Below are 15,965 nucleotides of genomic sequence, written 5' to 3' on the forward strand. Positions count from 1 at the left end.
GCGCGGGAGCGGGTAAAGCGCATCCCTCCTCTTCCAGCTCTTATTTACTTATTTTTGACTGAAGCAGCGCTTAAAAAGATTAACCGGGTCACAGCGYCCTCAGTGAATTTACAGTAATTCTTGTTCTCACGTCGGGGTGAGAAAGGCCCCGTGCTTCATCCGTGCGCGCGGGCACCAAACTGCCCATTAGTATTTCGTCTTCGACCTCACCCGCACGATGCTGCGTGCAGCAGAGCTGTCCCGGTAATCCCACCTCGTGTTTTGCTTAGTGTCGCATCCTGTGGCCGTGCGTAAACTCTGGTGTTTCTTTTGGTGACATTTTTCAGTGGAACGAAGGTCAGTGACGCCCTAAAAATGATATCTTTGATTATTCCGGATGTTGGAGAAATACTTAGGAGACTGGAACTAGTTTTCCTCAATATGAGAAAACATCTTTTCTCCTGTGTGTTTTAGGAGATTACTTAGTAGGAAGTGGCTCCTGAGTAACTTCAGTGTGTCATTATGAAAGCAGATGTTTTTTAAAAAATCAGGATTGCTGTTTTTTAATATATGCACAATCAAGTGGAATTTAATAATAATAAAAACAGCTGGAAAAGTAGCAGGGAATACGGAGCAAATTCTAGGTTTTTTTTTCGAGAATAAAAAAAAATCCTCTAGCCATCTTCTGCAGGAGCTTTTTATTTCAATACGCAGAAGCGTCTTCATTTTAGGTTACTTATGACCTATTTTTGTTGGGAATCCAGAACTTGTCTACCCTGTTTTTCCCAGAGACAGTCTATGGTTGACTGGAAGACTATTAGGATTAAAGTAAAGAGGAAGTGAAACTGCACTGAGGGGAAGTGAGTCATGCTGTATRAAGTATTTAATTAACACCTGTCCTGGATGCTTAAATTAAAGAGGGGCCAGTGAAATATGCATCCCTTTGCTCTTCATGTAAATGTACAGAAAACCTCCATTTAAACTTTGAGGTCTTCCAATGACATTCTTACTAGAATTACAGGAAGAAATTTTCTGGTGTTTAAAGGTAAAACAGGGAAGAGATCTTTTTTTTGTTTTCTGTATGCTGTTTAAAAGAGATATTTAAAAGGTGCACACAATCTCTGTGGCTTCTGTAGTGATTTTCAATGGGACTTTTTTTTTTTTTTTTTTTTTTTTTTTTGTCATGTTTGGGGTAAATGAAAGTCACCTTTAAGAGCAGGAATCTTTGTCTCAGGGCCCCTGAAAGAAAGCGCAAGAAACATGAAAAGCGTAACAGAAAAAAGTAAGGACCATAAGCAAAGGTGATGTGGGAGCATACATCCTTTGATCCTGGTTCAGACATGTATCTTGAATGTAAGGCCAACAGAAATTTAATAACAAAACTCTGTCAGGGTTGACTCTGAACTAACTTTTAGAAGAATCAAATACTTACGGGTTTTCAAAGCAGATGCGTCATAATCTTATTTCTGCTGTATTGGGAATTACAGCTGTGCAGTGCTTTGAAACTGATGATGAGCAATACTGTTAATGCCTTAGTATGGTATTTTGAAAGTAGGTGACTGAGTGCATAGAGCATACTTTTTAATGTGATGACAGAACAGCATGAAATGTTTGTTTAAAACGACTTTCTGACCTCACAACTAAGATCTTAGTTTAGCTAAGAAGCCACCTCAGAGACCATCAGGCTTTTAAAAGGGTGTAATTAGACTGCAGGATGATTTAGCTCAGTGAGCACAGTGTAGAAAAGTACAGCTCAGAGGAATAACCTTAATGAACTAGTGAATCCAAGCACCTGAATTCTTGTTGCAAGACTGAAGGATGAAGATGTACCTGCTATAAAATTCAACTTTCAATTTTGTGACAACCCAAGATGCTAATTTTTATGGAAAAGTCATGAATAAAGTTACCAGCAAGAGTGACCTTAAGCTTATGTTTTTGCACAATATGTAAAAAATCAAGTCATCTTGAATATCTGTGCTAAGAAAAAGTATATTGTGTATAGGTTGACAAAACAAGTGTGTTCTGCATTAGCAAGTAAAAGTAGATCTCTGGGTTGCCAGAAGCCTAAAACTTCCCCATAAACATATGTGATGAAGATGACAGTGTTTGCCACTGTATCTCTATATAATTGGTCAGCGTAAGTMAAAATCTCTGTACAGCTGTGCATGTAACAGGCTTGCAAATATTCAGCTGAACAGTGTCATTCAAATGGTCTGTTCTGTAGCCTGATATCAAACAAATGATTACATATTTGCCTGCATATTTAAGTTGTCATATAGTCAAATTTGAAAGTCAAGTTTACGTACATATGTTCTTTCTAAAGCTTCTTGGCTTTCTTCTTGAAAGTATTAATTCTGAATGCTAAGATGGTAAGAGTGTGTTCACAGTATAGGCCAACTACTACTCCAGCATTGTAGGGGATGCTTTTGATATACGAATGCTAATGCTTAGATTTTCTTAGGGTAGTTTGTTAGCATTTAGAATAAATAACAGATAGAGAGGGGTTTTCAAATGTTTTGGAGAGTAAGAGTATGTGTGCATGTAAACTATATTTCAGTATATGAAGTGTAAAATGCAGGTATTTTATACGTAGCATCAATGCTATGGGTAGTGTATTTTTAGATAGCAGTGCATGTTAACTACTTACTGCAGATTCTAGAACAAACATTCATGATATGCTTTGACATGGTAGAATAAATTCTGTCTAGGTGGCTTGTTTGCCCTTATATGGGTATTGCATGCTGCTAAAGTATTTTGGTGTGAAGTAGAATAACATTGGCTTAGGTTCTTGCGATCATAAGCATGCTGTTTATGAAACTGGCTATCTTTGTACTATTACCTTTTAAATGTGAAATAAGGTAGAGTAGTTCTGATTTGTACCTTTTTGATCAAGGTGCACATTTGGATAATGAAACAAAACACTGAACTAAAACTCTGGTCTGASCAGAAGCTGATGTTACTGGTAATGTTCCTACAGGCATCCTTAAGCTCTTTGGTCTGTAGCTATCTTAAATAGCCTGAAGATGATGTGCTTATTCAGAAATGTCACTGTCTTTTAACAGCTGGGTTTGCTGCTAAATAGATTGCAAGTATTTTATTTTCTAATTGTAGACTTTAAATTTTGGTAAGTAATTTTGTAGTCTGTTACGGGATGGCACGTTGTCTGTGCAACATGCTCTTTGTGACTGTTACTGAAAAATCTTTCTGGGTATGTAACAATGTTTTTCTGGTCTTATGTCAGATTTTAAACTGAGTATCATTAAATTTGATTGGAACCTGGAAGTTGGAAGCCAGCTGGAAGCTGAGTGGTTATGGTAGTAGTGATTTCAATACGTGGTGGCTTTTTTTTTTTTTTTTTTTAGTTTAGTAGGGGCTGAATCGGCACTATTATACAATGTGCCGTTGGAAGTGCTCCCTTCTGGCTGGAATGTTAAACTGAGATGTTCACTTTAGCGATTAATGTGTATTCAAAAAGATAATGATAAGAGTTTGCGTTCTGTCTCTTGTCTCAGTAATTGGGGCAATTTTGGTGATACTAATATGGTTTAGTACATAATACGTTTTCAGTGTGACATTTATTATTGCTATGCTTCAACATGAAGATTGCAACAAATTAAATCTGAGATTATTTGTAGTTAGAAATGCAGAGTGCTTTAAGAATAAAATTAAGACTTTAGGAAGGCTGTTCAGGCTTCTGGTTATGTTTTTTTTTTTTTTTTACCTGTGAAGTGACTGAAAGCTCAACACTAATGTAGAAAATATTAATTTCTTGCAGTATTGGTGTTTGTGGCCCCTATTAGGCAATAGCAGACTTCACAAATTGATTAAAACAAAAAATAAACACTTTCTAGTCTAGATCAAATGCATTAGGATGTTGGTATGTTTTACCACTACAATCAKTCTGCAAGAGTTTATGGACTACAGTTTGAAATGAATGAGGTTTTGGTTATTTTTGTATCTTACACGTTGTTCTAGCTACTAGTAGAACCACTGCCATTCTAGCCTATGGAGACCAATTCTTAATCATTTATCAAGAAAATTGAGTATTATTACAAGAAGAGTGGTTGAGCTTTGGTTTTTGAGGGAGTGTGCTTGCTGTCAGTAAGCGAGTTTTGTCCTGTGTTTGCTGGAAAACTGAAATAAACTTAAATCCAAAGAAGGTTGAAAAGGAATGCTGTAATTATTTCATTGTTGCTGTATTTTTTAATTGCACTGGAGTGCCCAGGACACACTTGGGCAGATCTTGAACTTGAACTCAGTATTCTGATAGCTAGGTTCTGCATTCCTAGTGCATTAGACTTCAGCAGATGGGTCTGACAAATTTCTGAAAATCCCTGGGTTTGTGGGGGTGTGACTAAGGACAGAGGACTACTAGAGTTGAGGAATGATTACTGGCAGAAAATAATTGGACTGACACCTAATTTGACTTCTATGAAAAGCTCTACTGAATTAATGACTGTTCTTCACTCGGTGAAACTTTTAGATGCTCCAGAATATGCATAGTAATTGTCGGTTCTGAATTGACTTCCATCACAGCTTGCCAAAGGGAGTGGGCATGTCACAGCTTACTAATCAAATGTAGACCCCTGCAGATGGCTGTTCCCCCTCCCTCCCCCTGAAACAGTAAAACTTTCATAATCGAGAATAGTTGATGAAAACCTCTGGGTTGTCTAGGCACGGTGCTGCGCTTCTCATGAAGCGCAGATCTTGGCGGACAGCATCACGGAGCTTCCAAAGTCGGCGTTAACTACGTACCGGTGTTTAGAATAGGGTATTGCTAGTTCAGTTCCTTCTGCTCAGGTTGTGATCAGACTGACCTTTTTGGTGACTCTCTTGCCTTGACTTCTTTCTATCCATCTTACTAGCTTCCTTGTTTGGCAAAAATCACCTATTGCTGTGTACCGAACTGCCTTAAGGCACTGATTTGGCCAACAACTTTGTTAGAACAAGTTGCACAAATACTGTTGCTAGCCTGATGGAGGGCTGATTTAGAAAGGGGGAATGAACAAAGAAAGCAATAGAACTATTTGGGTACTGTCGCTGTTGAAAGCATAACCGCATCTGAGACGTTCAGCTGTTTACTGGAGTTCCTAGCGCTTCTGTTTTCAGAGGAATTCTTGAGTCTATGGATTTTTATAAAGTCTGAAAATACTGTCTTAAACCAGAAGCTTTGAGATAAGGGCAGACTTTCTCTACCTTTTGCAAGGCCTCCGTATATCAGAAATTCATTTTCTACATAAGGGAAAATGGTAAGTTCCAGCTGCTGTGTTGGTGCTGCAGTTCTACCTTGGTGTCGTGTGTAGACAAGCAATTTTCCTATGCCTGTCTGTGGCACTCTCTTGCTGTCTCGCCAGTTTAACTTGAGCCACACAGGATCTTCAAATTCTGTGAATCATATTCCAAATACTCTTTTGGGGGACAGTTGGTTAATGGTATCCTAAAAATTATGCTTGCTTAGTGGTATATTTTTAGAGAAGGTCAGTGCTGTAGTTTCAGCCATTGGTGCATACAGAAAGTCAAGGGAACTATGCAGTTTTCTTGTCCCTTGGCTTTTGTTTGCTCAGCTGACACTAAATTTGGAGCAGTAAGTTTTTCCCTATACTTCAGGAAGCCCAGCAGTTTAAGACAAAAGTAAAAATGTCCGTTTTACAGCTGTGTTGAAAAATCAGCTGTTTGAAGTTGAGATGGTTATTATTTGTTACAGCAATTCTATTACTGCATTACTGTTGTCAGACAACATACTTGTCAAATGCCTGCATGATTGCAGAAGGATAATGCTTCAGTGCGTTTGTGCTTGTTCATAAGGCAGATGTCATCATTTAAATACTTCCAAAGGACAATGCAAAGTGAAAATCTTCCTTGATAAAATGAATGTTGCACCTTAGTGTCTATACAGATTAGCAGTTATAAAGCCTGTTGTCCTACCTGAAAGGTATTTTATGAATTCCATCCGCTCAAGAATGACTGTCCTGAGATAAAGTGTGAAGCAGAAGGTTTGCTTTGAGTGTAGAAAAGAGTAGAGTAGATGAACTGTTATGTATATATATTTTTTACAATGTTAGTACATATTTATTTCGTGATCTTAAATAACTTTCTTCTAGGCATGCTGAAGAAATAGGGAATTGATCAATATCTCAAAGTATATTGCTAGTGTTGGCTGTGTTCCTTTGAGCTATATTGCATAATTTCTTTTGAAGAGGAAAAGGGTCCATCTGTTTAGAATATACAACGCAGTGCAAACTAGCACACTTTTTAGATTAAGTAGTGCTTAAACAGTATAGGTCTGCGTATAAACAAGCCCCACTTCCATAATTATTCCTATGAAAGTTAGTTTGTTCTATGTTAGTTCTTACAATTCTTACAACATTATATCCTGTAACTTTTTTTTTTTTTACATTAAATTGCTATGTTTTTTGTAATGATACATTGCTATTGCTTATGTTTTTTTTGTTTTTAAAGGAGATACTTTGTTTACTGAAAGTAAATCTGTGAGAATAATGAAACCTAAGGTCCGGCAGTAAAGCAAGTTCAATTCTGTTTTTCATGCTGTAGCTATGTGTGCTTGTTGTAGTGGTAGGATATAAATGGATTGCAAAAGAAAACAAACAAAAAAAGCCACCCCAAGAATTATCCCGAGTCCCAACCCCTATAGCACAAAAGTGTTTTTTTTAAAAAAAAAAAAAGAAAGAAAGAAAAAAGTAAACACCACAAACTTGAATTCCCGTCAACCAGAAATTGAGAACACTGGTACTTAGTAAACTATGTGGTGGCACCAGCATGCATTCAGAATATAGACGTATCACTGCAGCGCTAAAACAACTGGTGATGCATAACCTTTTGATTAAATAATTAAAGAAAATAATTTCAAGAAAATTCTCTTTAATTGGATAGAAATAGTGTATTGTTAAAAAGTGTAAGTAATAAGACAAAATTTGAAACCATTATTTACTTTTTTGTGATTGTTTCAGAGAGGTGTATTTTAACACTGAAGGGGATCAGAAGCATGTTACTTTCAATTCTTTTTAATCAGATTTTCTCCAATGATTAGTGAAAAATCATGTTTGACAGTGAAATAACTTATTTGATCGCTTACATTATTTCAATAGCATACAAAAGGTATTTCTATGGATTTCTTTGGATTTCCTAGCAGATTAAATGTTTAATGTTTTTGTCTTGAATTGTTTTAAATTAATAGTTTTCAATTTTTTGAAACTAGTATGGATTAAAGTTGGTACCTTTTTTTTTAATAAAGGTGTCCTCCTTTCTCAATTTCTAGACCATTTTTTCAAATACAGTATATAAGCTGGTTATACTTTTGCTGAGTTTAAGATGCTCTGTACTTGGTGTTGATTTCTGTAATATGCTTTGATTTGTGAAGCAGAAATATTTTCATTGGAGACTCTAACGGCTGAAAAGACACTCAAATAGTTTGAGCTTTTAGAATTTTTTTGAGCTTTTTTTTTCAATGAGAATTTTTATTTCTAGAGTACAAATATTTTGCAATGACAAGGTGTTGAAATTTTTTCATAACAGAAGTTAATTCTGGGGGATGTTCTGTGTTGGTTCCTTCATCGCTCTTAGGCTTACTCTATTTATAGTTACTTTGATTGCTTTTCATATACCTATCTTGACAACAGTGGGCAGATCAACTTGGGCAAAACAGTGGAGTCTTAGTCTTATCTGTCCACGTGAAAGAAAGGTGAATGTTTTCATTTTAATACAGTCTCTTGACTTCTGACTACTTCCTTGTCCTTACTCAGCTGATTACTGGTGCAATGGAAGAAGCTGGATCTCAGAAGATGGGAATGAATACCCAGGATCAGTTGGTGAACAGCAAGTACAGTGAGTTGACTGAAACAGTGTTGCAGCATACACAGTCCAACTGTGATGGCATGGAAGAAACTGAGTATATTGCAAAGAATAGAAAGCTCCTGGGATCCACATGTTGCTCTCAAGAATCACGTGAGGAGACTCCTGGGAGGGAAGAAGCCCGTATTGATCCACCTGATGGCCAACAGGATCCAGAGAGTGAAAAACATAAAGAGAAAACTTTAGGTATGTTTTCTTTTGAAATCTAATGTTACTTTAGTTTCAAAGGTTAGTTTCAAAGGACTTTAATGTTTTCATAAAATAATTATATATTTTATCTAGATCTTCATCTCAAATTCACTTTGTAGCCAAACTCTGGCATCTTTAGCAAGATATACTGAGAAAATGTATACTTCTGCTTAAAGAATAGYTCTTAATGTAAGAGTCCTTCTGTTGGTACTGTTATTTTTGTAATAACTTTAAAAGATTAATGTTATCATTACTAATTGGCTTTTTAAACTTTGTTTGCCCTTGGTGAAGAAGGGTCAGATTAGGGAACACTTGCAGAAACTGGACAGATGCAAGTCCTTGGCCCTGATAGGATGTGCCCATGAGTGCTGAGGGAGCTGGCCAGTGTCATTGCAAGCCACTCAATTATGTTTGGAAGGCTGTGGCAATTGGAAGAGGTCCTGGAAAAAGAGGAGAGGACTGGAAGAGAGTAAATGTCACCCCTGTCTTTAGGAAGGGGGATCTGGGAAAGTATAGGCCAGTCAGCCAACTTCAGTCTGTGGGAAGGTGATGGAGCAACTAATTGTGGAAAATATTTCCAGACACATACAGGAAGAGAAGGTGATCAGGAGTAGTCTGCCTGGATTTGTGAAGGGTAAATCATACTTAACCAACCTGATAGTCTTCCATAATGAGATGACTGGCTGATGGACGAGGGGAAAGCAGTGAATGTTGTTYATCTCAACTTTAGTAAGGCTTTTAACACTGTTCTTTAGCATCCTCATAGACAAGCTGATGAAGTACAGGCTAAGTAAGTAGACAGGTGGATTGAAAACTGGCTGAACTGTTGGGATCAGAGGGTTGTGATCAGCATGAAACACACCTGGAGGYCAGTCACTGGTGGTGTCCCATACAGATCAATCCTGAGGCAAATAATGTTTAACATCTTCATTAATGAGCTGGACAATGGGAGTAAATGCACTTTAAGGAAGTTTTCAGGTGGTACAAAACTGGGAGGAGGGGCTGACACGCTGAATGGTTGTGATGCTGCTCAGAGCAATTTTGACAGGCTGGAGAAATGGGCAACATCATGAAGTTCATCACAAGGAAATGCTAAGTCCTGCACCTCGGTGGGAATAACACCTTCTACCAGTATATGCTGGAGGTTGACCAGCTGGAGWGTAACTTTGTAGAGAGACCTGGAGGCTCTAGTAGACATCAGGTTGGACGTGAGCCAGCAACAAGCCCATRTGGCAAGGAAAGCCAATGGCATCCTGGGCTGCATTGGGCAGAGTATTGCCAGCAGATCAAGGGAGGGCGTCATTCCCCCTGGAATCCTCAATTCCAGGTGAGATCATACCTGGAACTCTGGGCCCAATTCTGGGCTCCCCAGTATGAGAGGGACATGGACCTACTAGAGTGAAGGGCCACTAAGATAAAAGGCCTAGAGCATCTGTCATAGGCAGAGAGGCTGAGAGAGGTGGGAGCGTTCAGCCTGGGGAAAAAAACTCCAGCAAGATCTGATCAGTGCTTATAAATACCTAATGGGACAGTGTAAAAATGATGGAGGCAGACTCTTTTCAGTGGTGCCTAGTGACAGGACAAGTGGCAGCAGGCACAAACTGAAACATGGGAAATGCCATCTGAACAGAAGAAAACACTTTTTCACTGGGAGGCTGATTGAACCTTGGAACCTTGTGCCAGAGAGGTTGTAGAGTCTCCATCCTTGGTGATATTCAAAATACAACTGTATACAGCCCTGAAAGACCTGTTCTATGTGACTGTGCTTGAACAGGGGAGTTGGACCATATGATCTCCAGAGCTGCCTTCCAACTATTCTGAGGTTTTGTTGGCAGACTAATGTTTAAATCTGCGATTGCTGYGTTCGATACTATCAAACCACTGCTGATATTTAAATTTCAAAGGCTTATTAAAAATACTCAGGTGAATATCGTTTATTGGCAAAACTCAACCTTTAAATTTCATTGTCTCAGATGTTTACATTTATATTTGATATTATAATTTATAAATTTTTTTTTTTTTTTTAATTTCATTGTCTCAGATGTTTACATTTATATTTGATATTATAATTTATAAATTTTTTTTTGATTTTTAAGATTAAATTTACTTTCACTTTTTTTTTTTAATTTATAAATTTTTTTTTGATTTTTAAGATTAAATTTACTTTCACTGAGTTGTATAATGGCACATAGTCAAGATAATTGCTTCTTATTTTGTGGTGATATCCCATTTGTCCTCCCTTTGTTAGATGCAGTGCAGTGCGGTTCAAATTTTACTAAGTTGCTGTGATTATGCAACTTGCTTTTATAAACAGGCTACTTTTCTGTGTGGCAGTGGTGGTGTTTTTCCCTCAACATGGTCATCTTCTATTCAATTCATAGGAAAAGAAGTGCTATTATTAATGCAAGCCTTGAACACGCTTTCTACTCCAGAAGAAAAGTTGGCAGCTTTGTGCAAAAAGTATGCTGATCTGGTAAGTAGTTTGTAAAGATAACAAGAATTACTCATTTATTAATATTAACTGTTGGATGACAGAACTTTTAACACAGGACATTTTCAGATGTTTCACAGTATTAGAAGAATGATGAGCACTCAGGCATCTTAGGAATATTGCTTTAACTAAACTTGCATGTAGTCATTTCACTTCTACATGACTGCATAAACCCAAAGAAAAATTAGACTATGATAACTTTCTCRAAACCTGCGTAATATTAACAGAAAAGCTAAGAGTTTGGTTTTTGGAGTGCTTAAAATTTTCCTAGTTCKTGTATGTTATATGCTGGCTCTTGTGCTAGCATTTTGTTATTTATGCCTTTAGGATAAAGGGAAAGAAGAGTTTGATAGAGATTTGAAAAAAAGCGTGGTTATGCTTTAGTAAATACTTAACTATTTATATTTCAAGTTATTTTTTGGAAGTTGGAAAGATCTAGGTTTAGTTTTGCTTTGTGCTTTCTAATCATGCTTTTTTAATCCACTCATTTGTATCTTTCCTCAGTAACAGACTAAAAAGACAGAACAGTAGCAGTAAGTTGTCATAGAGAACATTCCCACAATGATGAGTAGGRGAGAGGATATTTTGCTCTTTAATTTGATAGCCAAAAAAAAAAAGGCTCATGAGTTTACTTTTCAGAATGAGTCTGGAGACAAAAATACTTATGTTCGTCTTTAGACAAGGATATTCAAAAACAGGAAGACTGGAAATACTGTGTACATGTTTTCCACCACATTTGTAGATATAAATTTAATACAAAAGTAAAGAAGAGACACCTGAGTAGCTTGAAAAAAGCATGAAGTTTGTCTTCTCTAAACTAGTTGTCAAGTGTTTTATACCTGTAAATGTTTCTGAAAATGATATGCATGCTAATCTAGCATAATTTTGCTGGAAAGCTTTTTGGTGGGGGGGTAGGGAAGGGGTTTGTTGTTGTTTAGTGGGTTTTTTTATTTTTGGGGGGTTTTTTGCTTTGAGATGAATACTGTCTCCAGAGCTTGAAGAATGAGTTTGGAGATGGTCTTTTTTTGGTTGTTACAGCAACAGTAGTCTCTTAAGAACAGAATTAGAATTTCCTAAACAATACTAACCTGAGTCTTTCTAGGAGGTCTGTTTTGKTTTTTGCTTTGTTTTTCCTTGTTTCTTGCTCTCTCTCACTTGTTGGGATGAGTGAATTTCCTCCAAACTCAGCTTCTCTTAAGGTAGTGGAAATCACTTTTGCTTAATTGAGAAACAATATTTTCATAGTACAAGTCAAGGAGGGGGAGCCCACATGAAAACAAATTTGCATATTGTGAGAGGAAATGCAATAAACGAGTTAGAACTTTTGACCAATTCTTTGTGGGTGTGGTGCCTTTTCTCTTTGAGCAAACAGCTTCCATGTCTTAATCATAGTGATGGTAATGGCCTATATAAGCAGTTAATTTGGAATGAATTCCTCGCATATGCATAAAGAAGATGGATTTTTTGCACCACCTTCAGTTTGTATGAGTTTGTTGTTGTTATTGAAGGAAAGTTCACAAACTATTTAGGAGACCAGCTAGGCTAAATGAATTGTCATCTCTTTCAGTACATTTTTCAATCCATAGAAGTTTGGCCATCAGGAGAGATGTATTCGTTGTGTGTGTGTGTGTGTTTTTTTTTGTTTTTTTTAACTCCCCCAGAAGAGGGTCCACAATTTACAGGTAGAACCACCATCCTAGAAAATCATATTGCTTTCCCCATGATGCTCAGAACTACTGGGAAGATGGGTGGGAGCTTGTCCAGGTGTAATAGTGGCCCCATTTTAGCTGACTGACTCTTAGGGGTATTCTGTTACCCTTAGAAGAGTCCAGTTTGCTCGAGTTGTCTTCCTTTTAAGATGCATTCTTTTCGTCAGGATATTGGTGGTGAACCACTGACATAGATGTCAGTTCTAATGCCAGCAGAGGTTTGAACTGTTTATGACAGTGCACCTACAATGCTTTTTTTCTTTTTTTAAAGATTCATCATCTTTAAAGCTCACTATCAGGTTTTTCAGTGGTGTCTCATGAAAAGGACTGTACAATTAAGGTAGGAATGCCTCTCTCCTGGCAAAAGATCTTCCACAATTTTTTCCCCTATTTTGGAATTTATAAGAAGATCAATTTATGATGCAGAAAAGTTTGCATTCTTGGTGATATRTATCTCAGACAGGAATACTTTTACAGGCCTGTCTGGAGTTTCATATATATACAAACAGGACAGCCACCTGAAGTGTTTTTTCAAGCCACCTGAGAAAAGGGCTTTTATGTTTGGATRTCAAATTTCCTTAACATTCCTTCACTCTAAACTAGATGAACTATGAATTTAACTTATTGTCATGGAGGTCCTTAACTCTTTATTTTTTTCTTCTGTGCTTTAGTGTTATTTTGAGCTCTTTCAGAAAACCATCGTTGTATTCTTCTCTGTCATGATGTTGTTCCTGGTTGCCAGCCTTTCTTTCCTGTGTTGTCTAGAGGCTGAGGCACTGTCTGATAAGGAGCAGTTTACATTTAACRTTATGGTACCTTCGTTACAATAGAGCAGACTCCTTGTAAATAATATGGTTTCTTGGGGAGCCCAAAAAAAGTTACACAATGGTACTTACACTCAACCTGCTATCCAAGCAAGAAACTCTCCCTTTCCCTGGATGTTCATAGATAATTTTGTTTGCATGAAATATAATGCTCTACCTTCTACCATCTAAACAAACTAAAGGAAGTAGAATCAAAATTTTGTTTAAAATAGTTGAGACTGTGAATCTCATGCCATCAAAGCATGGGCCGTGCAGCTTTAACATTATTTGATCTGGTTTGCCTCAGGGCTGCTAGTTGTGTTTGTTCACTTCTGAAATACTCTAGMATTTTACAAACTCATATCAACTGCTGCTTCCCTCAGTAGGAGCRCCTGCTAATGATGAAGAACTCTATTCAATCCTAAGCTTTTTTGAATAGGCTTGATAGTAAAAACAACTGACCTACCTAGCTAACTACAGGTAGTYTAGTTAACTACCTGTTGGCTAAATAGCTGTGTGTAGCTAACATAAGAGAATGAGAAATAACGTGACTTGCTGAAGATAAGATCTAAGCATAAAGGTCGTCTTTATATAAGATATTTTTGRCCTGAGGGTAAAAAGGCTATACTTCAAATTAATTTGTAAAATTAATCTTGAGTAACACTTCATTTTATTTTTTCTACAGCAAAATCAAATTCTAATGGACTGATAATTGCTAGTAATCTCAGCTGGCTTTTAATACATCTGCCATATTCTTCCTTCTCAGGGCTAGTCCTACTCCAATAGCTGAAAACAAGCTGATAGCCCATGGTCAACAGGTCCATGGTTCCTTTTCCATTAAAGGCAAATGCTTGTAAAGTTGGGACATGTGTGGGATTGTTTTATTTTCCCTTCATCTCTCCTTACACATTTAGAAATGTCTGTAGGGTGATGGGAGTTCTTTGTAAGAGCAACTTAGGGGGTCTTGATGAAATTCATCTGAAATGTTTTTAAAGTTTGTTCAGTCTACTTTAAATTGCTTGTCTTATCACTCGTTTTCATTTAGTAAATATACTCTCTACCTTTAGTTGGAGGAGAGCCGAAATGTTCAAAAGCAAATGAAGATACTACAGAAGAAACAAGCACAAGTTGTGAAGGAGAAGGTCCACTTACAGAGTGAGCATAGCAAGGCCATTCTAGCACGTAGCAAACTGGAATCTCTCTGCCGGGAGCTTCAGCGCCACAACAAGACGTTAAAGGTTAACTTATTTACATAAATTGCATGAAAGGGGGGAAAGAAGGGGAATCCTGTGTCTTAATTACTTAAATTTAAATCAAAATTTAAAATCAAAACTGCTGCTTTTTCCTTCCCTTTTGTCTGTTACYTGAATCCATAGAAGATAAGGGGCTTGTGGTGTTAGCGTAAGGTAAGATTCTGTAAATGATACAGAATTTCTAGATTCTTTGTTCCATGCCCTTCACAGGGGAGGATAAAGGTGACATATTATGAATTTGGTCTATCTTGACTCTAGAACTTGAAACTATACAGAAGCGAGTTATTACTATTATGTCTAACTCAGATATGAAAAAGGTACATGTTTTGGCCTGAACATGATTAATATTCTTTCATAAAAGGAAGAAAACATGCAGCAGGCACGTGAAGAAGAGGAAAGACGTAAAGAAGCAACTGCACACTTCCAGATTACACTGAATGAAATTCAGGCTCAACTGGAACAGCATGATATACACAATGCCAAGCTCCGTCAGGAAAATATTGAACTGGGAGAAAAACTGAAGAAACTCATTGAGCAATATGCTTTGCGAGAAGAGGTGAGTACATTTCTGATGGGATCTCCTTAGTTCCTTGGCTATAGGGATCAGATAAGTATTTAATAGGGGAGGTGGGGAGAAACCCTTTGCGTTTTATACCTATCATGGAGGTATCATGTAAATAATGTAAAATACTCTTTTTATTTTATTACTTGGAAAAATAAAGTAGCTCTTTGGCCCAGTATTTGCTTTTTCAGTCTCTGTAGTTTGTCACATATGTTAAAGTTGCATCAAAAAAATCTTTCACAATGGAAGTGGTTAAGTATAAGCAAGTTGTTTGGAGGCTGTGGAATCTCTGTCCTTGGAGACACTCAAAACTTAACTGGACAAGGTGTGAGCAACCTGATCAAACTTGAAGTTGGCCCTGGTTTGAGTAGGAGGTTGGACCAGATGACTTCCAAAGGTTCTTTCCAACCTAAATATGCATTTAATATTTGAAGGTCTTTTGAAGTACAGTTTTTCATTATAATTTGGATATAAGAGTTAATCTAAATGAACCGGAACAAATAAAGATATGGAATATTTTTTTGGCAAACTCCTAYGTATTTTGTAAGCTCACGTTACTGGCATTCAATCACTTAAGCTTTCATGCTTTAAGAATATATTGTGTTGGCATCATGGCAACTGTATATTGGGGCTGATTGAGCTAGCTTTCATTGGCACCAGTGTGTGAGACAGACAATTTAAGTTACAGAAGTGTGGTAACTCAGGGCTGGCCAATTCTTCCCGTCAGAAAACTAAGTTTCAYAGAGGTTTGTGGCTAAGGTTAATGTCTGGTTTTGGTTGGTACAGATTGTTTGGAGTTTTTTTCTTTAAATCTGGAATAATTGGGAAGTTCAAAGTGAACTCTTGTTTTCCTGCCTTTTGCGGTCACAGAATATTTGTAGCTACCATGAGGTGATTTGGGAATAAGGCAGAAAGTTATCTTATGCTTCTTAGCAGCTGGAAGTAAGATTACATAATCATTTGTTTGTGGAATTTCATCAGCCAAGTAGTCTATCCTTGGCAAAGTTTTCTGTTTTTTTCTTTTTTAAAAATTAAAAGTAATATCTAAAGTACAAAAGGTTAAAAGTAGATACTGGCTTTTGAAAGAAGAACATAGATTGACAGTTTGTG

The 15,965-nt window shown here is 37.1% G+C and overlaps 1 protein-coding gene across 1 annotated transcript in view; it reads left to right on the forward strand.

The window, feature by feature from the left end:
* Positions 1-15,965, forward strand: part of TXLNG (taxilin gamma) — a 25,295-nt gene that overhangs the window by 642 nt on the left and 8,688 nt on the right. Inside the window, exons 2-5 of the mRNA XM_085323118.1 lie at positions 7,740-8,034; positions 10,419-10,510; positions 14,108-14,278; positions 14,655-14,849. Of these exons, the coding sequence (XP_085179244.1) occupies positions 7,740-8,034; positions 10,419-10,510; positions 14,108-14,278; positions 14,655-14,849 (753 nt within the window). The remainder of the gene's footprint in view (positions 1-7,739; positions 8,035-10,418; positions 10,511-14,107; positions 14,279-14,654; positions 14,850-15,965) is intronic.

This window comes from Rhea americana, unplaced genomic scaffold, assembly GCF_003343005.1.
Source record: "Rhea americana isolate MKP2758 unplaced genomic scaffold, rheAme1 scaffold_82, whole genome shotgun sequence".
Classification (NCBI taxonomy): domain Eukaryota; kingdom Metazoa; phylum Chordata; class Aves; order Rheiformes; family Rheidae; genus Rhea; species Rhea americana.